Source organism: Seriola lalandi, unplaced genomic scaffold, assembly GCF_002814215.2.
Source record: "Seriola lalandi dorsalis isolate HSWRI2012SDOR001 ecotype SW California unplaced genomic scaffold, Sedor1 jcf7180002054297, whole genome shotgun sequence".
In the NCBI taxonomy this organism is placed as follows: Eukaryota; Metazoa; Chordata; class Actinopteri; order Carangiformes; family Carangidae; genus Seriola; species Seriola lalandi.
The window spans coordinates 969597-991793 of NW_019524850.1; the positions used below are offsets into that span (position 1 = coordinate 969597).

At 41.5% G+C, this 22197-nt stretch overlaps 2 protein-coding genes across 3 annotated transcripts; one reads left to right on the forward strand and one right to left on the reverse strand.

The window, feature by feature from the left end:
• The first annotated feature begins 3021 nt into the window (after positions 1-3021).
• On the forward strand, positions 3022-8949 carry LOC111654998 (poly(rC)-binding protein 2-like). Of its 2 annotated transcripts, none has more exons than XM_023406214.2 (13): positions 3022-3181; positions 3987-4120; positions 4232-4255; positions 4347-4379; positions 4518-4634; positions 4734-4865; positions 4963-5091; positions 5237-5311; positions 5594-5653; positions 6015-6087; positions 6184-6239; positions 6422-6591; positions 7716-8949. In XM_023406214.2, the coding sequence occupies exons 2-13, from the start codon at positions 4052-4054 to the stop codon at positions 7750-7752; spliced, it is 975 nt and encodes a 324-aa protein (XP_023261982.1). In that variant the 5' UTR covers positions 3022-3181; positions 3987-4051; the 3' UTR covers positions 7753-8949. The 2 variants fall into 2 exon arrangements, with proteins under 2 accessions (XP_023261982.1, XP_023261983.1); XM_023406215.2 differs by having other exon boundaries at positions 5594-5635.
• Positions 8950-9533: 584 nt separating this feature from the next.
• Positions 9534-20218, reverse strand: map3k12 (mitogen-activated protein kinase kinase kinase 12). Its single transcript, XM_023406213.1, has 14 exons — positions 19992-20218; positions 18130-18653; positions 16427-16610; positions 16113-16304; positions 15842-16000; positions 15360-15518; positions 15111-15219; positions 14805-14914; positions 14419-14535; positions 14182-14316; positions 13345-14068; positions 13183-13250; positions 12715-13012; positions 9534-11888 (listed from the first exon to the last, which is right to left on the reverse strand). The coding sequence occupies exons 2-14, from the start codon at positions 18590-18592 to the stop codon at positions 11733-11735; spliced, it is 2874 nt and encodes a 957-aa protein (XP_023261981.1). The 5' UTR covers positions 18593-18653; positions 19992-20218; the 3' UTR covers positions 9534-11732.
• Positions 20219-22197: the final 1979 nt, after the last annotated feature.

Sequence of the window (22197 nt, forward strand, 5' to 3'; positions counted from 1 at the left end):
GTAAAGGCAACAAGAGCAACTCCACGCAGGTTGATGTGCCTGTGAGCACATGCTGCTAAAATTGTCCAGGGTCCTGTAAACGATCTTCACTGCTACTAGATGTCGCACTAGACCACCGGCGTCTCAGACCACAACAAATGCCTCGTCGGCCACAAGCACTTTGCCATATTTCCCCTCCCTCTACATTGTCAGTGAAGTCCATTGAAAGCAGCTACCAAACCCCCAACAAGAAGCACAACTGAATACAGTTACCAGGTGTTCACGAGAGCCAACAAAACCCACCGAACCACTAGCGCATGCTCACATTGCCTTGATGCTACACACAGTAGACACTAGCAGTAAACCACCAGCTAGCAATACCAACATTTGAACACATTCTCATATCTGTAGCAGCAAATTAGCTAACTTTATCTTGGCTACTGTGACCAGTCACTCATGAAAACACACGTTACTATGTCATCAAGTTACTTACGAGTCGAGAAGAAAAGACAGTTCAAGTCAAGCTAGAGTCCTTCAGCAGATCCTGGGGTCTCCATCACGGACAAGCCTGGTCATGGACATGGAAATATATTATTCCTTGACTTTATCCACTGGGACTAGCGACTTTATGGATGTTTTGACGGGCCACCAGCTGACCGGGCCCACGTGCCTGTGCTCTGGTCTTATCTCCGTCTTTGTAGCAGACCTTTTTTCGGGGGGGGGGGGGTCTAAGTAGTTGTTTGCTGCTATATTAGGCCTATGCCTATTGTTTAAAATTTAGTTTACAGAACAAAATTTACATGGGAAAATTGATGTCTGATTGAACACAAGGATTGTTCGAATGGTGGAAAAAGAACCAATGAAAACTTCAAAACAGATACAAACTGACCTCCAAGATCAAGGTACAACAGTGTAGCTTATACCATACTTCACTTTCCAAATGAAAGTGGGCTCCATGGAAAAAGGCCCAGGAAGACCCGACTGTTGAAAGAAAGTCTGCCTGGAGTTTGCTAAAATGAATGTTGACAAGTCACAATGCTTCTGTGAGGATATCCTTTAGATAGATGAAACAGAATTAGATCATTTTGGTGAGCCACCTCAGCTCTATGTTCACAGAAACAAATTAAGTTTTCAAAGAGAAGAACACCAACCCCACTGTGAAACACTGACAAAGCTCAGTTATGTTATGGGGTTGCTTTGCTGCTTCTGGAATAGGCAGCCTTGAATCTGTTCAGGGCAGAAATCAGAAGATTATCAAGGGGTTCAGCAGAGAAACATACGGCCCAGTGTCAGAGAGCTCTGTGTCAGTCATGGCTCCTCCAGCAGGATAATGTCCCAAAAGCAGCCAAGATTGTATGAGAAGGAAACATAGGACTGCTCTGAAGTCATGGCCTGCTATGAGTCCTGATCCTAATCAAACTGATCATCTATGCAAAGACCTGAAACTCACAGTTGGGAGAAAGCAGCCATGAGAGAACTGGAGCAGTGTGTTCAAGAAGAGAGGGTCAAACCACCAGCTGAGAAGTCTAAAAGTAAAATCACAAAGAGAAACATGATAGTAACAACAATAAACAACCAGGGACAAATACAGACATATCACATAATATATAGACATTACAACAGATAAAAGATTAGTGAGCCAAAAAGGCCAGTGAATAAAAGTCTTTAGCCTAGATTTAAAAACAGAGTATGGGTACATCAAGAATATGTTACATCAAGAATCAAAAGCAACATGTTTGTTCTATTAAAAATGGAATAGAGAATAGTGGATGCCAAGTAATTTTGGCCATACCTGTAAATGTCCAAAATTCAAAACTTAACCAGAAAAGTATCATCAGTAAAATGCAACAGAACTCATAGCAGAAAGACCCTATCCAAAATGTTTTGTTATTTTACTGGTGTTTCAATAATAATTAAACAAAAACATTGTAAAAACTAAATAAATAAATAATGGATTAAAATATTGAGGGCCCTTGAGTTTTGTTCTTCACATCTTTAATGAAGGTGCTACAGTCTTTGTTTTCAAAGACAAAATCTTGAAAACACGGTTTGAAGCTTGTTGTTTGTGTGAAATTTACCCAAAATGATCGGAAACTGAATTATGTAGGAAATACTGATGGCCAGATTCATTTCTCAGTGGGCCCTTGGGCAAAAATTTGTTGTTGGGCCCCTACTGACCCCCACATGGTAGTCTCATTATATTCCATAGACACCCAGTCACTAACCAGGAGTCTAGAGAATAAATATCTGATTAATGAAATGACAGAAAATTAATTGGTAACAATTTTGATAACTTATTAATCATTTAATTTAATCATTTAATCATTTTTCAAGCAAAAATGTCCAAACCTCTCTGGTTACAGCTTATCAAATGTGAATATTTGCTAGTTCCCCAGTTTTCTCTGATGTAAGCTTCAGACAAAACAAACAATCTGAATATATTAACTTTGGATTCAGGAAAAAATAATATACCTTTATGATGGGCATCACTATTTTCTGATATTTTACACATGAAAAAGAAGTGATTATTAGAAAATTTGTTAGAGCTATTGATAGGTTTTCTGTGTGTTAATTACTTGACAGAAAAATGGAAGCAATTTGATAAAACATAACTCTACAACAAATGAGCTCATTATAAACTAAAAGAGGTCAGGTCCTAGAAGTAGAACTTGACACAACTACAAGACGGGGGACAGAGGATCTGTCAGAGGTGATACTGTGCTTGATGTTGTACAAATTTATAATAGCCTATATATAAATTTTGTCCGGTTGGTATTCCAGCCTTGAACCAAATACATCAGTCTGCACAATTGTACTGCCCATTGATAAAACTCTGCATATCTAAAATAAATGAGAGTGAACACATGGGGAAGCAAACAAAAAGTGTGTCCCTACTTAATTACAAAATTCACAAGCTTGGCCTATATTTCACCAAAATGTTTGATGTTTCTTTTTTTTCTTTTTTTTCGTGGGGTGAAAAACCTCTGGGTGGGCGGGGCTGACCTGGTCGGGGGGCGGGGCAGTGGGGAGGTCAAAGTTGAAAGCATTTTGTCTTTTGTGCTAAGCAGAAGAGTGGAGTCCGATCGAACAGCGGTGTCTCTTCCCTCTTCCCCGGATCCTTTTAAAACTCCCTCCCGAACCTCTCCCCTTCTACCCTTGCCACCCTACCCACCCCCTGAACACACTTCAAGGGACGGTTCGGGTAAGACTTCCAGAAATATGGCTTTGTTTTTCCCCCCTTTCAGAGTGAAGGACAGGAATAACTCAGTGTGCCTCAGCGCGCTCCGTAGGCCGCGGGATCCGACTATTCCCTGGAACAGAGGATGCTAACGCTAGCGAGCTGTATGGAAAATTACCGAACTGTATTCAGCCTGATGGGTGATCAAGAGTTAGCTGCTAGCTTCTGTGGTTCATGTGTGTTTTTCAAATAGTCTGGCTAAATCTTACAGCTGTTAACTCGTTTAGATATTTAGGAAGTTGCAGTGAAAATATTATAGTTGTAGCTAACTCACCATACAAATCTTGTTCGCGTGACTAGCTGTGTTGCTCTTTCTGAAATAGGATTTGCGATGTTAACGTCGTCCTATTAGCCTTCTGTTGCTTCTCTCGATACACACTCGGCATGAACCTACCGTAATTTAAAGAAAAAGTTCTAGTAGCTCACATCATGTTCCTAAAATAAAACGACAAGCTATGTCGCCACAGCTGTTTAATTCCAGGATATAGACGTTACCACGGGGAGACAGTGGGTCATTGTGCTAACGTGAATGAGTGGACTCGGGCCAGTCTAATGTGAATTACTGGACTGAAGCGTCTCATTCTTTCGAAGTGGCCAGCTAACGTTATTAAACTACAGTTAAGGTCTACAAGATGTTAACTGTCTGCATCACTTCACTGAGCTGCACTGACAGCAGCTTTCTACTAAACAAGGCTTTCCTCTGAGATGTCTTCATACTTTCCAGTAACTACATTTGTCTCTGATGGTCACATTTTCCACTCTGTTTCAGACTTTCAGCCAGTGACCAAAGACTCACTTTGTTGGCCAGTTTAGTGTCTGAATTCAACTGCAGTAATGGACTCAAGTCTGGTTGAAGGAGGACTTAATGTCACCTTAACCATCAGGCTACTCATGCATGGGAAGGTGAGTGTGGCTGCATGCAAACTCAAAATCTCATGGCCCTCTGAAGTCGGCATTCATTTCCCTTTCTAATAAGGGTCATCATTTAACATGCGTTTTTGTTCTCTTCTGTAGGAGGTTGGAAGCATCATTGGCAAGGTATGTTTGTTTTTACTGCCAGAATGATGCTATCTACATCTTGTCCCTTGGCGTGTTTTGTAAATATTGTATACTTGTGCTTTCCTTACAGAAAGGAGAGTCAGTGAAGAAGATGAGAGAGGAGGTAACGTGTTTGTTTTTCTTAATTATTTGGGCAAACAAGAAGAGACATGCTTATAATATCGGTGACATTGACTCATACATCACATGATGATGCTGGGACTGATTTGACATTTCCTGTTTTGTTGTACCGTCTATGCAGAGTGGTGCTCGCATCAACATCTCAGAGGGGAACTGTCCGGAGAGGATCATAACCCTTGCCGGACCCACCACCTCCATTTTCAAAGCCTTCTCCATGATCATTGAGAAACTCGAGGAGGTTAGAGACGCTTCTACGTCTTCAGTGATATATGTTACAGCAGTAGATTTGAAACATTCAGATTTTCAATGGTTTCTGGTCTGGTCACTTTCCCTCCAGGACATCAGCACCTCAATGACTAACAGTACGGCCACCAGCAAACCGCCAGTCACCATGCGCCTCGTTGTGCCTGCCAGCCAGTGTGGCTCACTCATTGGCAAGGGTGGCTGCAAGATCAAGGAAATCAGAGAGGTTTGTCATTGTATTTCTTTGTTTTTGCATAGTTTTGAACTTGTCTCTTATCCCTGGTGTGTCTTAACTCTTGTTGTTTATGTTCGTGTCTCCACAGTCAGCAGGAGCTCAGGTACAAGTAGCAGGGGACATGTTGCCCAACTCAACAGAGCGTGCCATCACCGTTGCAGGGACCCCACAGTCCATTATTGAGTGTGTCAAGCAGATCTGTGTCGTCATGCTCGAGGTACAGACATTGTTTATTGTGCTTTTACTCCTTTGGAAAGTTAGCAGTGACTCTTATTGATTGATACTCTTGATGATTTATTATTTTCTGTGTTAATATTGATGCTGCTTCAATAGTCAATGGTGAATATTTCTGTCTCTCGTAGTCTCCACCAAAGGGAGTGACCATCCCGTACAGACCCAAACCCTCAGGCTCTCCTGTCATCTTTGCAGGTGGTCAGGTAAAAAAAAAAACGAAATCACCTGTTTGTGTTCCACTTGATTTGTCCCCAGTAATATTTGGCCTGACAGTGGTCACTGAAAGATATCCTCACTTTGTCCCGAAGCAGCTCTGGTCAAAGGCATTAGATTATACACAGGGTATTGTTAGTAGCTGGTGTGCTGTTTGTAGCATGCCTGGCTTTGCTCTTGTAGCACACCAAGGACAGAGGACTGATGGATATTGGAGTACAGTGTGTGTGTGACACTGCCACACCCTCCTAAGTGCTGTTCTCTCCTTGCAGGCATATGCTGTCCAAGGGCAGCACGCCATTCCACAGCCTGATGTAAGTGAAGGGCCCTCTGTAAGTGATCCAATATATTTGCAACTTCGGTCCTGGGAAGCCATGCCACCTTCTTATTTCATCCCTCTGACTCTTTCTTTTGTTCAACCACCACTGCTTGATAGACGCATCCATTTTAATAATTCTAGAGATTGTAGTGTAAATGCTAACCTCAACATTTTTGTAAAAAACTTAAGGCTAAATCATGGGTCCCATGTTCCATTTCACATTTTCCTCTCATCATCACTATAACCACTTACAAAAGGGAAATAATTACAAAATTTCAACTTTTATGTTTCTTTTCAAGTTGTTCCTCACTCATGGTTTCTGTCTGTCTTTGTTTGTTTTGCTCTCCATGTTGTTTCCACCGTTGTTTCAACAGCTTACCAAACTTCACCAGCTGGCCATGCAGCAGAGCCCCTTCCCCATTGCACATAGCAACCAGGGCTTCCAGGGTAGGTGGACAGATTGAAAGAGGGAGTGTGATTGCTGTAGATTTGTAATAATCCACTTAGTCAACACTCTCATGGGGTTTCTTTGCATTTCTTCAGCTGGGATGGATGCCTCTGCACAAACTGGCTCTCATGAGCTGACCATTCCAAATGATGTAAGTCGCATTTATCTCTTGCTTATTTAATGTGTGATATATTGGCAAATAAACATTATGCCTTTTTCTTTTCTTTTTTTTTTTTTTTTAAATAGCCTGTTTTCTTAGTTTGTTTTATTTGCCCAGTGGGATTGAAGGCGTGGATATGTTCTCACTTTTTTTTTTTTTTTTTCTTATTTCAGCTCATTGGCTGCATCATTGGTCGTCAGGGTGCAAAGATCAATGAGATCCGTCAGATGTCAGGGGCTCAGATCAAGATTGCCAACCCTGTGGAAGGCTCAACTGACAGACAGGTCACCATCACTGGCTCCCATGCCAGTATCAGCCTGGCTGAGTACCTGATCAATGCCCGGTAAGAAAGAGCCTGTAGGCTACTGCAACACATCCATCACAGAGCAGCAGTTTGACAGGAACACAACAACACAGCAGTGTTTTAGGGTTTGTTTGCTTTGTCTAGTGCAGTTTGTCAGCTTCATTGTGAATGTAGAAAGAGTTTACAGGTGTTCCACATTCACTGGACAATGACACAATCAGCTTATTTGAAGTGATTTTAATGTTTTCTTATCATGTGTCCATTCGACCAGCAAGTTGCAAACTTTGTTGAGTGCCTTCATGAGTAATAATAGCAGGGGGCAAGACAGGAAGTTCTACTTCCTCAAAATAAAATCAACATTTACCAAAGCTTTCGTCCCATCAGACCACTATAATTTGAGAGCGTTTGCTGATCACTTAACGGGAGGGAAAAGACAGCAGAATTTAACAGAAATTACTGATTGTAAAAACTGGCCTAATTATCCCTAGTTCATATTGTGAAGTGTGAAAAATATCCATTACCATTTGTAATGTGTCTACTTGTCTTTACTTTTTGTTACTGTATATAGTTATGTTTACTGTATGTACCACTGGAGACAAGTCATTTCATGTACACTTTGCAGTGACAAAGGGATTGAATTGAATGAGTAGCTAGGTTTTAAGTGAACTTAGAAAATTACAGTTTTATTATTACATTTTTATTATTTTTATTTCTTGTGGAGTCTCAAAAAGCTCTTTGAATTACCCCTTAACCCACATGAAAGGTACTGTATAAAATAAAGTTTACGTCATTATAGAAGGATGAGGAGTAATGTATTTATTATCAAAGCATCAGCCAGCTCAGTTTTTATAGATCATTTCAGAAGGAAGTATGTAAATGTAAATATTTGTCTTGCACATCTGGATTTGAATTAATTGTTTCAGGCAGATGTTTTATGAAATTCACGGACATTCTGTGGGAAAATCCTGTGGCATAAACTGAACCTGTGTAACTCGTCGCTCAGATTGTTTGAAAGTCCAGTGAGACTTTATTTTTTTACTATGCAACTGTGATTGTTCCATCTTAGATAAAGCAACACATCAAGCAACATGACACTATGTAAATATTTAATTTGCTGTATTTTTAATCAAATATTAAGGTTGATCTTTTTCTGTTCTCGTCAGGCTGTCTTCTGAAGCTACTGGACTCGCAGCCAACTGACATGGAGGATCTTCATCAGCACCTAATGTAACCCCTCCCCCTACTTTTTACCAAGAGGTCCCTTATTGAACTTAATGCAAAAACCAAGTACTATAAACTCACTGTTTTCTCCTCTGCTTTGGTTAGACACCTACTCAGTTGTAATTACACCCTCATCATGATATTGGTATTTTATTTATTTATTATGTTTTTAAATTCCCTTTGCATATAGTTTTTAAAGACTTCCTTCTGTTGTATTTTTTTTCCTTATTTTGCTGTATATCTGTATGATCTTCTTGATATAGGTAAAAAGTTTTAGAAAAATCTGAAAAGGCATAAATAATGTTTTTCTTATGTCAGATTTTTCTTAGAAAATGTAAAAATGAAGAAAAAAAACACAATAACATTATAGATGGACTGTTCTTTCCCTTCCTTTTAAATATCTATTTATTTTTATTTAATACACAGCTCCTTGTAAGAGTAGAATTCATTGATATTTGCCATCTTCTGTTTGAAGCTGTACTTCCTGAATGAGGAATTGTGGTTTTAACGGGTTTCAGTGGGTGTAAATGATCTCCAGTTGAAGATGTATGCAGGAACAACCTTTTAGTGAGAAGGTAATTTATCCCTTGTCAAGTGTGGGTTCAAAGGAGAATTTTAAGCTACATAATGTTTCACCTCTAATTTGCTGAGTAATTGTTTTGTGTCATTCCTGTGTTTCCATCCGTTTTACTTCTTGATCAGGACTTTTGAGCATTGTTGTGTACTGGATTCTGATAAGGGTGGGTGGGCCTTGGTGACTAGGAGTGGGCCTGAATGAGAGGAAAATATTTTCTTTTCTCTGAAATTACTAAGACCATAGTAATGATGATAATGATGATAATAATAACATTGAAATGTTTGTTTTAAATAGAGAAAATATTTTTTTTAACTGCAGGGCTGGGGAATGCTGCAAGGGGCAAAACTACAAGACATATTGGTCTTTATAAGTATATTATGCTGAGGTATTAAATTATGATTAACTAGAAGGAGAATTATAGAATTAACACTAGTTTCCTGCTATCCTTTTTTGCCTGGGTCAGATTTTATTTTTTATTATTCTTTGCAGGATGAAGAAACTCACGTTTTGTGCACGTTTTCAAACTATTGTAGATCTGGGTGCAATTAAATTGTTGAAGAAATGAAATGCAGAAATAAAAAAGATGTGAAATGCTTAAATGGTCATTGTTGTGAAGTTTACTTTTTCACACAGGCAGCTGACAAGACCCCTTTATTAACCTGTTATCGGTGTTGGATTTACTGGTGCCACCTTCTGATGAGGCACCCTTTGTAAAGGCTTTATAGGATGTAATTAATGGCTTTGTTAATGGTTAATAAATTGTTTAATAATGCTTTACTGATCAGTTATAAGCCATCAACAACTTTTGGGTTGCCAGGTTATGGAAAGAATTTGCTAGCTTTTAACAAACAGTTTCTGGTATCTCACTTTCTAATAAGTCAAATTTTATGTTACACATGTTGGTATGACAGTGCAGGAACCCAGGAACAATCTGACAACCCAGACGTTGTTCTTATTAATAACTGGTCATGAAGAATTAGTCAATTATTTTTTAAGTTGTAATGAAGCCATTAATTACATCTTATCAACTCTATGAATGGTGTCTAATCAGAAAGTGATTCTGATTTATGAATCCAAAAAATGGTCCTGTCTCAAATCTTTTTTTTTTAAATGAAGGACAGCTGTCAAAGGGCAAATTTGAAAGTCAAGAAATGACACTGGATCAGTTTGGACATGCTTAAAGTCATTGAAAATAGTCATTTATTTCTTGTTGAGCTGTCTTACGTGACGCAGCAACAGCACAAACTGTAGCTATAACATGGCCCGTCTCTTTAAACAAACAACACGCGTTTGGTTTTGTTGTCGTTTTTTTTAACCAATACATTATTTATTGTTGCTCATAATATTTTGCTTTCGATATAACTCCTATGTTACAGGTACAATGTGCAATGCTGTATAAAAACAAAACATTTCTATTCAAACCCAAAGGATACTTACTGTTCTACTAGTAACCACCACAGAGAAGTGCTCTATTCCTTATCTGGCTACTTCCGCAGTAATATTAAAGGGTAAAAGGTACATTTGAGGTTTTTATGAGGCCTGCCAGTATAGTGAGCTATAGTACTCCTTTTGGTTCATTTCTAAAAGGGGAATCAAGGGGATCAAAATTGATTTTATATGTCTTTGGGGAGACTAAATTACCACACGTGAAAAACGTTGCATAACGCCTTTTGTGGCTTCGTACAGCGAAACAGACTCTGCCTCAAGTGATGTCACATGAGTCAGAGTCAGTTGACTACAAGTCTGAAAACGAATCACCTGAATGTCCAACACAACTGCTGTCAGTCATGTTGTGAGTAGATATCTCTGGTTCCCTTCCATTGATTGAACTATCCACCTTGAGTCAGTGGAGCACTCTCTTACTGTTTGCTGCTGAGTTAGCTGAAGCAGACTTAGTTAGCGACGCTAGTGCATGTCAGAGGAGGTCATTTTTATGAACACATTCACCGCCTTTCAAATGCACATCACACAAATATAAGACTAAGAAAAAGCCAACAATTTCAGAATCCAGTAGAGCAATACTGGTATACACTCAATTTCCAGTTTATTAGGTACACCTAGCTAAAGCTAACAGTCTGATATAATAGTCCTGCAATAAATCCATAAATCCATTCATGAAGGTTATAATGTTCAGTACTATGTGAAACTGTTTCAGAGTGATACGCAATTAACAGTGTGGTCATTTTGGAGCCTGCAGTTTGTGGGTCTGTTGAATTGTATTGCATTACATTATACTGACAGGTGTTTTTATTATATTTGTCCACCCGAATTATATGTGTGATGGTAGCCTAACTAACACCTCTCTTTGTAATGCAACACAGATCAACAGCATGATAAACTACATCCTCTAAGATGATAATACATCTGAATCAACGTGTCTCTGAAAAAATGTCAAAAATAACTTTGCATTACAACTTCCATGACGGGAGGACTGTTGTATTAGACTGAATTAGTTTAAGCTAAGTGTGCCTAATAAACTGGCATTGAGTGTGTATACAATGACAGAAGTGCATTTTTAATGAACCCTGAGGTCACAAATTTGATAAGCTTCATAAAAACCTCACGCATGTCTTATGTGTATTTGAAACTCAGTAGTAGGAGGGTAAAAAAAAAAAAAAATCACCTACTGAGAATCCTAGTTATGCATCATGATCCATGTCCTGGTGAGATTTTCATTCCATTTTGACTTTTTTTTTTTTTTCTTGAGTGCTGACATTTATTAACAAAAACAAAATAACTCAAGTAATACTTTCAGGATTAAAAAAGTGTAAACTTTCACAAAATATAAAACGGACACATTCAAACCATAAATTATAAACATGTAATCATGCATTTGTTCACAGGGCTGCATACTGTTTAGTCTTACATTTTTATCTTACAAATAAAATAAAGTTAGATATTTCTCATGTGGTATGTATTGGATATTTACATTATTATTCATTAGTATTTGATGCATTAGTGTGTGGAGTATCATGACGGATGCTCCCAGAGTGAGGGTTAGAGTGTTTAAAGGACTACAAGTGTGGTATCTTCTAGTGCGTGCGTCTGTGAAAGGGTTTTTGCTGAACTGGAGCTGTGGCTAAGGTTACCTTGGTAACTATTTTGCCTAAAAAACCCTACTGAACTTAAATGACATTTATCTGATGTCACAAGCTGCCAAAATATTTGATGTCAGGTTATGACAAATGCCCTATGTCATCTGATGTAGGTTTGCCAGCCAACAAACTTATGAGACACCATAAGTCAACTTGTCATAGTCTGAGTGGTGTAGTAGGTGTGATCCCTCATGACAACAGTAATGTACTGCACTGACAGATTGGTGTACGCCTGTGATGGTTGTTCACTGTAGGGTAGCTGGAGGTCTTTGCTAGTGTCCACTGATCTATGGAGGTCCTGTGTGTGGCGCCTGTGGAGACCCCTGATAGGGCTGAGATGGCGGTACCCATGCTCCAGCACTGGGGGGGCGGCTGGGCTCTCCACTACCTGACTGATCCAGCTCAGCACTGTCGCAGTCCGAATCATCACACAGGGCCCGACTCTGAATGGAGAGATGGAAGAGGAAAACAATGTCATACACAACCTACGGCCAATGTTAGGCATTTTTGACACCTGCGGATGAAGTGTTAAAATCCTTAACTCAAGTAAAAGTATCAATACAACAATGTAAACACACCCCATTACTAGTAAAAGTCCTGCATTTGAAATCTTACTCAAGTAAAAGTACAAAAAAAGTGTTATCAGCAAAAGGTACTTAATGTATCAAAGTTAAAGGTACTTATATATGACATTATTACATTTTAATAATGCATAATCAGTGTTTTACTGTTGTAGCTGGTCATGGTGGAGCTAGTTTGAACTATTTCAGATAGTAGTAGGTTTGTCCAGTGGTTCCCAACTTGGGGGGTGGGCCCCTTTAAGGCATCACCAGATAAATCTGAGGGGTGGTGACATGATTAATGGTTTAGGAAAAAAGATATGGATCATTTTACCTTCTTGGGCCTCAAACTGTTATTTAAATGAAACCATCAGAGAACTGACAGACATATGAAAAAACTGGCAAAGACACTTTTTTGTAAGTGGTTCAAAAGCCTAAAAGGTTGGGAACCAATGGTTTAATCTTTAACATTTTATTGCAGTTTAAGTTTAATTTGAAACATAACCAGTGACTATAGTGGCCATATAAATGTAGTGGAGTAGAAGTATAGAGTAACATAAAATGCACATATTTAGGTACAGTATCTCAGAATTCCTCATAAATACAGTTCTACTTAGTTACTTTCAACCAGTTTGTTGGTGCTTTCACGTCAGTATAAGACGTATATGACACAAACTGACACATGCAATCCTCTGTAGAGCTGCTTTACCTCATTAAGATTCTGCCCAGCGTCCAGCTGAGCTTTGGCCTGGCCCAGGGCTCCGTCTCTCTCCGACAGGCCATCAGAAGCCTGCGCGGGGTCAGTGTTGTCTGCCGGGATCTCCGACCCCTGAGAGAGGAGGTCATCGCTGCGGTCGTCCAACCTGTCGTCGGTGTTGGTGCTGACCACATCAGGAGTACCGCTGTGAGAGTGGTCGGTAGTGTGGCCCTCCTCGCCGTCCGATACCGACAGGTTCTCTGAGCTGAAGGTAGACACCGACTGGCACTTGCTGATGCTGGTCGGACGTCTGGAGAGAACAAAAACAAAACAACAACAAAACTGTATTTTAAAATTGCAGCATTGATGATATGGAAGAATGATACAAATTGAAAATGATTCTTAGTTCTCAGTATCTTGTCAGAGAGGGAAAATAGCTTGAGGGAATTTTCCAGTGACGAGGGACATCAAGTTACTCACCGTCTCCGTGGTAACTCAACCTCACTGTCAACTTCACCCTCCTCCTCTTCTGATGACACTCCACGCCTCTGTAGTCAGAAACATGAAAAACACACAAGTGGAAATGATCAAAGTATTACCAGAGGAGTATTGAGGAATGTGAACAGATATCCGGCACTCTACCTGTTTGCGTGTGATAGCTGCCCTGTAGAGAATAGCTGAAGGTGTAAGGTGCTGACTCCCAATTCCCCCTGACGCCCCCCGGGGCAACCTCAGGGCACCTGCTCCCTCCTCTTTGTCCTCCCCGTCATGAGGCAGGCGTGGAGATCCCAGAGATCCCCGTCCTGCTGCCGCCCCCCTCCCACATGGTGAGTCTGGGCTGCTGGAGAACGGGAACGATGCGGCATCCTCACTGGGAGTGTCACTGCGTGGAGGAGTTTCTGTGAGATCATCCAGACCGGCTGCGCCCACCTCTGACCCCCCTAAACCTGCAGAGGCACTGAGGCTTCCCCCTCTCTCCAGCCCACCCACTGAGGGCTCCCCTTTTCCCTGGGCTTCTGCCTCTAGCGTAGTGCAGATGAGGTCAGGGCTGGAAGAGGATAGCTGCCTCTGCTGCTGCTCGTGGCTGAGGCCCCGCAGGGCTGCAGAGGGCTCCAGGAGCTGCTTGGAGGTGTTATTGGTAGAACTGTTAGCCTGGGCTGTTGTGTCCCTATTAGGGGAGGACTGATTCGCCTTAAGTCCAGCCAGGTCCCCACTGCTGCCCTTACCGGGCTTGCGATGACGGGTCTTTACCCTCCGAGACCGGCTGGGAGAAGTGGAGCTTCTGTTGGGGCAGGCTGGGATAGTGACTTGCATTACAGAGGAATCCATTTTGGGAATGATTACCTCAGACTTGAGGATGTCTGGCCTGAAAGAGTAGGAGGGATTAGTCAACAACTATAATCCACAATCCAAATGAATATTCATTTGACCCTGTCAATATCAGACTTTTATCAAATAACCACTAAAGAGATCTCTCACCTCTTTCCCGAGGGCAGTTTCTGTGGGACATTTCTCTTTTTGATGAGTTTGTCCATGGAGTTGGAGGAGCTGCTCTGTCTGGAGCTATGGTGCTTAAACAAGCCTGGATATTTCTTATCCAACGACTGCTCTCTCCTGGATAGAAATACCAGACACCAAAGACACCAAAGTGTTAATGCGCTGTGTGTGTTTTAATTTTTAAAGAATGTGTGCATTTTACAAAAATATTGTTTGTACCTCTGCAATTCTTTCTCCTTGAGCTCCAGCTGCAGCATGACAGCACTGAGCTCCATGTAAAGGTTGTTAGCCCTCTCCAGTTTCCTCTCATAGTGCTCGCGAATGTCCAAAGCATGCCTGAGAAGAAAAGAGGCTGCTGATGTCATTGTGCATCCGCATGAAAGAATCCAAATCCTCTACAATAAACGTGCACTCCAAGCACTTATTTCATCCACAGGGGCGGACAAAGGATTGACATCGAGAAATAGGACAGAGGGAAAGTGGCCTCATGCATGTAAGCCAACATAGTGAAATTACCAGCAACCACTGGTTACAACTCATTTGGTACAGTGTGACACCCTGAGTTGACATGAAACGATGGGCTACTAGTAAAAAAAAAAATAGACCTGAGCTCCTCCCTGCGTCGGTTGATCAGTTCCTCATCAAGGCGATGGAGACAAGTACCCTCAGATTTAATCTTCTCAAAGTGCTGTTTCACCTCTTCCCGCCATTCAGCCTGAAGAGAGCATGTTTCTGTTAACCAGCTGTGTCTAGCCAGAGCTGACTTTAAAGCCAGCTCTCTTTTGGATGGCAGTTAATGTCTGATCACTGCGCAATCATGTGTATTGTGTCTGTTTGTGCACATCATAGTATGATTTGTGATGCATATATGCTTCATATATTCAGATGGGGAAGCAGAGAAGCAACTATACCTGAGACTTGAAGTACGTCTCTTGTGGAGTGGACAGTACATCAGCTGATGCTATATCCAGATGAAGAAGGATCTGACGGAAAGAAGGCCTATTCCTGGGCTTACAGTTCCTGCAAATCCAAAATGGGAAAGACAGCTGTGTACATTTACAATGCACTGTAAAATCAATAAAGTCCTTAAACCCCAGACTTGCTGTGCTCATTATTTTTCTTTCTTCATTCCAACTGTCCGTTTCCAGACGTTTGCTCACCAGCACTGTCTGAGGAGGATCTTGAAGCCATCCGGGCAGCTCTCTGGTATGGGCAGCTGAAGGCTGTTGTTTCCCACACCCCAGATGATGGCAGACGAGTCCACATCTTTATACGGGATCTCTCCAGTGAGCATCTCCCACAGCACCACTCCAAATGACCTTTAAGTTAAGTCAAGCTTTATTTATTCAGGAAGTCTCATTGAGGTGAAGATCTCTTTAAAAGGGATTTGAAATTACACACATACAACATCCCAACAAGACAACTCAGTCACACAAAACAGTCACCAAACAGAAAATATCACCAAAAGTCCCTCAGAGGAATGAATAACTTTGAAACACTGAAATCACAAATGATTAAATCTCACAATACTGATACATTATCTGCAATTCTACTGCAGTGCATTAAAGATAAATGCCACACTGAGTGAAGAAAAGCCATGCGTATCTCAGCTAGAAAAAATGAGTATGTTTATCAGACTTACCAGATGTCAACCTTTTCTGACACTGGCTCATTCCGAATCACTTCAGGAGCCATCCAGGCTACGGTGCCGGCAAATGACATCTTGGTGCTCTTGTCACTGAGCTCCTTTGAGGTGCCAAAGTCAGAGATCTTCACCAGGTCGTCATGTGTAATCAGCATGCTGCAAAGGTGAGATGACACTGACTTTTACACGTAAATAATCAAGAATCAGTTATGAAATTTCAGGTGTTGTGTTGGCTGAATTTCTCAGTAGCCTAGCTGCGTTGACTTACTTGGGGGACTTGAGGTCTCGGTGGATGATTTTGTGGAGGTGTAGGTAGTTCATGCCACCCGCAATGCCCATGGACCAGTCAACCAGGAGGGAAGGGGTGATTTTACGGCCCGCCCTCAGCACCTCATACAGTTGGCCTTGGGCACAATATTCCATCAAGATACAGTAACAAGGAGCCTGGGTGCACACGCCCCTAGAAGGAGACAAGGCAGTCAGATGACATAGTACAGGCGACTAGAAAAAGAAATGGATTTACACAGTTAAACGCTTGGTATGGTGATACGTGACCCTGTAGGATATCATGAGTTTCCTCACTTGAAAGTAATGATATTGGGGTGCTTGAGTTTGCGGAGATGTTTGATCTCCGTCTCTTTGATGTCCCGCACTTTCTTTACAGCCACGTCTTCTCCGTGGAACTTGCCGAGGAAGACAGCCCCTTGTGCTCCGCTGCCCACCCACTGTAGGTCTGAGATTTCCTCGAAAGGAACCTCCCAGGACTCTAAAAGCAGACCAACAAGTTGACAGGACAAAACTCGATGAGTAAATGTGAAATTCTGAAAAGTTTCACAGGATGAACACAGGCACTACAACAGATTTTTTCAGTAGCACCCTTTGAGTAATTACTTGATTTACACCCATCACACATTGCAATGTCTCCAAATGTCAGTATGTGCTCTGGCCAGTTTAGACAGGGAGGAGTCAGGAGTATTGCTGAGCAAATGCTAGGTCCATGCTACACATTCGAATAGGTTGGCAGGACACAATTACATCATATAAAGCACCTGCCATGTTCAAACAAATGGTATATTGACAGTAGACAGTGGTTATTTCTATCCAGAGATAAGGGGAAAATTGAAGAAAAATGACAATCCACTTATGCTATAGTCTAATCTGTCTGTCAACTGTCATAGTGACACTGCTTAAATGACTGCGAGAGCATGGTCACTAAAGAGAGAAGAGCTGGGCAGAATAAAAGAGACAGGCAGATCAATTCTTCATGAGGTCCACTGAAGTGTCCAGATCTCTGGAGAGCTGCAGCAAAGGCAGATTCGCATGACGCTTCCCCCTGGCCAGCTGTGAAAACTCACTGTAGCTGATGACTGTGAATGCGCTGGCCTGACAAACCCATAAACACAGTCATGCTTCCAATAGGACATGGTGGAAGTTAGAGAGCAATGAAAATAATGGAGTTCCAGTTATGGATTTTAAAATTTAAAGTCCTATACTTAAGTGCAATCTGGGAACCTTTACACTTCTATTTCACTACATATACCTGACATATCATAATAATGCATACCTAACAGTACAATGTATTGTTAGTTATGTTTTGTTAAACAAGTGGTTGTCAACCTTTTAGACTTGTGACCTCTTACAAATAGTGATTCCCTCCTCAAAACTTCTCACAGTTTTATCTAAATAAGTACTCAAGGCCCAAATGATCCACAATTTCATAAAGAAAAAAAACAAACAATAAAGAAAAGTCAAAAAATGAAAAACACATTTTTGCAGATTTTTCTTCTTCTTTTTTGCCCCACTAATCATCTCATGACTTCATTGTATATAAAGTGACTAAAACTAGCTCAACCAGATACAAATGCTACCTAAGCACAGATGCATCACTAACAATCTAATTATGTAGTTTAATATACAGTATAATAATATGTCAGTCAGTTAAAGGTACATTTTTTCTGCAGTACTTTTATTTCTAATACTTTCTTTTACTCAAATAGGATTTTAAAAGTAGGATTTTTGTACTGGAGTGTATCTAGATTGTTGGACTGGTAATTTTACTTAAGGCTCTGAATCAGGTCAAGCTTCATCCAAGAGCTCAGATATTTTCCATGGTGCATCTCCATGGTTACGAAGGCACCACAATACTTTCATATACTAAATGACTAAATTACATGTTTAAGTCATAAACTTGTCTGAGTTTTCTTTGTTCTGTGGCATTTAAATACATTGTCCAAAACACAGCAGGGGGTCAGATAGCATAGAGGTAGAACATTTTCTTCACATACCTTCTTGGCTATGTTTGTGTTCAGTGGAGTAGGCCTTTCCAATCATGGTCCAGACTGGTTTTAGGCAGCCAAACAGTCCCTCCAAAAAACCTCCACTTCCTGATTGTAGCCGAATGTTCTCCGACTGGCTCCGAACAGCGCCAGCCTCTGGACTGTGCCCTGCCTCGGCCCCGCCGCCACACTGGCAGACCTCATGTTCATGGAGTTTTAGCACGCTGTTGTCAAAGTGGGCTGAGGGTCCATCACTGGGAGTGGGGCTGCTGCCACCCGGTGCCCCCTGTCCACCGGTGTCGATGGACAGCACGTTACGGAGAACACACTGTGTGGGGGTCAGGTCCGTTTCGGGGGTGCAGGCAGGGGTGTCTCCATCGAGCCTTCGATAGGGGGGTTCTGAGATGGGGGTGCTGAAGCCTGACAGGGAGGGGGAAGGGGCACGGGGCTCATGGATACAGGTCCCACTCATCAGGGGTTTCCCCAACACAGCAGGTTAGGGTGGATGGAGGATGGAAAGATGAGAAGCAAGCCTGAAGGAGAAGATTTATGATAACAAATTCATTAGAATGATTTATAATCTTCACTATTACCATATTTCACCTTGGTGATTATTTCTTTTCAAGATATGAACAAGTGTAGACTAATTTCAGCACTGGACAGCTCCTTTCAGACATGGAGCTGTCCAGCGGGGAAATGACTGCTATACCTTCACTTCTACGGCCTCTTTTGATCTTTTAAGAAGTTACTAGACTTTACACTAACTTTTTCTTTCATTCAAGCTATGCAAAACACAAAACAGTGCTTTGAGCTGGGCATTCAGCCAGTCCCCCAGTTTAACCACTTAGTGGATCCATGTCCACAGCAAAATAGTGTCTGAATCATGCAGTAAAGCCTCATCTCTGTGTCTATGAATGGGAAAACCAGCCTGCCCAGTGGAGCCATCACCCAGAGTGGAGATGGGCTTTATGAATGAATCGACCAAAGGAGGTTGTACAGTCCACAGCCCTGATTGTCACCTGTTCTTTAACTGTCCCTCTGAGGAACATCAGTGCCTGACAGCATCAGAGTAGAGCTACTCGGCAGCTCCCATATGTCGTTCGTCATGCATCAAGTGATGAGCATTGTGTGCATCTGAAGAATATGACCAATTGCATAACCACCTCGGTGTGGATGTGTACGTACGTGCGTGCGTGTATGCGTGCATGTGTGTGAGAGAGCGGGGGGGAGCAGGGGGGAGAGGGGGTGGTAGTGGTGGTGAAGGTGGTGGGGGGGAGCACATGTACCCAATTCACATATCCTACACCAGCTCCATGTCTTGTACTGCACCACTGCATGAGAAGATCCACGGCGACTGAGCGAAATGAGAGCGTGAAAAAACGGGCAATAAACAACCACCGGGCCTGTGCGAAGGAGCAGTACACACACACACACACACACACACACACGAACAGACACACACACACACACACACACACACACACACACACACACACACAAACGCAGGAAGATCAATCTTTAAATAACCGAGGATGTGATGATGACACTCAGCAGCATCATAGCCGACGTGCATGAATTGCAAGCCCTATGCTTACTATGGTCCATGCCAAGTGAAACTGCCGCAGCGTCTGTACATTTACTCAATGTTGGCATCAACACAAATGTTTCGTAATCTGGGCTTTCTCGCTGCACAAATATGATTTTCTAACATTCATCGACGATGATTCGTTTCTTGGCAGCATCAGTTCATTGGTGCAGTGCGAGCAGTATGAACGCTACCGCACCAAGCAACGGCATCATACCTAGCCGTCCTGTGATACCTGATTTCTTATTCAATCAGCATTTAACTGGATAGTATGACATTCCCATACCTTTCTGCCTGGTTGATGCCGCGTTGTCAAGTGAAGGGGTGGGCTCGGCTTTCTATTTGTCGGTGATAATGAGCAAATCGTTGTTTTTCTTCGGTCCGTGATGTCTCTTGTGTTTCCAGTTTCTATATCCACGAGTTTCACGCTACTGGGATGGATCCCAGCGGGCAAATTGTGTTATCAATAACCGGGGACCCATGCAACGTGAGGCGCGCTGGGTTTTTTGGGGGAGGGAGCTGTCTCTTTCCCAGTGCTGAATTGACGTCACGGATATGCGAATTGCGCCGCCAGGGGGCGCTACCCGCACCCTCTGCAAACACAGCCACACAGAGAACTAGGCTATCACTTTTCCATCATAACATCCATTATTTCCATTCGCAAAAATTTGTCATTTTTGGGCACTTTTCATTCACTGATTTCTACATTGAGAGCCGTTTCAATCTGGTCCTGGATCAGCATCCATCCTGCTGCTGCTGATGTGTCCTTGAGCAAGACACACTTGAATCCCCCCTGGCTGCTGTTGTGCCGCTGTCAAAGGCTGGATTACCCAAAGGGGCAAGGTGGGCAACTGTCCGGGTTCCCAAGACCCTGAAGAGCCCCACACGGCCCAGGTTCAACCATCTCCTGTGGTTCTGGTAATTTGATTTGGTGACAAATATGCGAAGATATTTGCACCACTACACTACAATATCAATTAAGATGGGTCCTACATTATTAGCTAATTGTCTGGCCCTGTCATGTGGAGGGGCCTTGTATCGAAATCTATTTTTCAGACCTTTTCTATTTTAGTTTCTTTTGTCCTCACGTGGAGTCTATTCCTGTGTGTAATCAAATTACCACAAACTAAGTTAAGTATTATACCAGCACAGGAGTTCTCGTTGTACTGGACTTAAAGGAAAGGTTCACATTTTTAAAGTCTGTCTAAAAAGTTTTGTGAGGTGAAACAGGCTCTGCTTCTGTAATTGTTCCTCCTACACTGTAAAAGGAACTGTAGGTTTATTGGAAACATATTGCACATACAACTTTTAGTTTATTACAGTATGGTAACATAAAGGTTATGAGTGAGCTACACCTGCTACATAATAAATGAGTCACATGACCCTGAATGGAGATTTCTGTCATCAACAATGACAATGACAATGACAATGTCAACATTTTCAACCACATGATAAAATAATTAGTTTTATGTCTTATGAAGTGGGAATATCTAGCATACATAAGAAAAAGCTTTTGGGTTTTTAACATAGGTGTAGTGCTTCTGTATGGGCTTCCATTTGTGCCAAGAATATGTTCACATGTTTATTTCACCTGAACATGTGACAAAACATGTTGTTGTATATGTCATCCTGGTGTGTCATTTGACTGTGTTGTTGTGTTGTGCTGTGTTGTTCAAATGACACATCAGGACCACATGTACAACAACACAGTCAAACAGCAGGGGGTACCACAATCCATCCACTACAATCTGATTGTCAAGATAGAACTGAAGTTCAATTTGAAGTTGAATAGACAGTCAAATGTTTTGTCACATTTTCGGTCCACATTACACTGCACATGTGGATATATTTTTTTGGCAAAATGGAACCTCATACTATGCCTCTTCTATCCGGTGGCATAGCTCCCTGCTGGTGCTTCCTGGGCTGAGTGGTACCTGCATGCATTCAACTGGAGTATCAACTCTGATTGGCTGATCACAGAAATGTTTGACATTTTGTTGGCAGCAGTCTTTGGTCCATCATGTATTTCCTAGCTCCAATCTTTATACCATTTAAGAATTGGTCACATAAACATTGATATAAAAGTAAAAATAGATATATTCCTTATATCATAAGGAAGATTGAGGAAATACATATATAACATGTAGTCAAATAAAATTGTTTCTGACATAAATTCTGTAACAACAAATAGTTGGTGCCCGTGGCTCAGCAATGATGCAGTGTTGCTCTGTGTCCTGAAGAGGACAGCATGACAGCACTGTCCAGTTTGTGCATTGTAGCAGAACTTCAGCAAATTAAGCATGGATTGTACTCCTGGTCTTACAATATATTTTATGTTTTTTAATCAAAAAGAAAAACAAAGATAAGGAGTTCATTTTGAATTCACATACAATAAGAAGCTATTCAGGAAGTCACTTCTACAAATACATTCAGATCTACACAGATGCATAAAAGAATTTAGTTAATAATGATGCTTTAATTGTTCCAGAGTT

Excerpts from the sequence above, each read along its gene's own strand:
- LOC111654998 (XM_023406214.2), top strand. The coding sequence starts at position 4,052 with ATGGACTCAAGTCTGGTTGAAGGAGGACTTAATGTCACCTTAACCATC. Across the intron at positions 4,380-4,517 it reads TGAAGAAGATGAGAGAGGAG|AGTGGTGCTCGCATCAACAT; the intron begins GTAACGTGTTTG and ends CCGTCTATGCAG. Across the intron at positions 6,088-6,183 it reads TAGCAACCAGGGCTTCCAGG|CTGGGATGGATGCCTCTGCA; the intron begins GTAGGTGGACAG and ends GCATTTCTTCAG.
- map3k12 (XM_023406213.1), bottom strand. The coding sequence starts at position 18,592 with ATGAGTGGGACCTGTATCCATGAGCCCCGTGCCCCTTCCCCCTCCCTG. Across the intron at positions 16,611-18,129 it reads ACACAAACATAGCCAAGAAG|AGTCCTGGGAGGTTCCTTTC; the intron begins GTATGTGAAGAA and ends GTCTGCTTTTAG. Across the intron at positions 15,220-15,359 it reads ATCCTCCTCAGACAGTGCTG|GAACTGTAAGCCCAGGAATA; the intron begins GTGAGCAAACGT and ends TTGGATTTGCAG.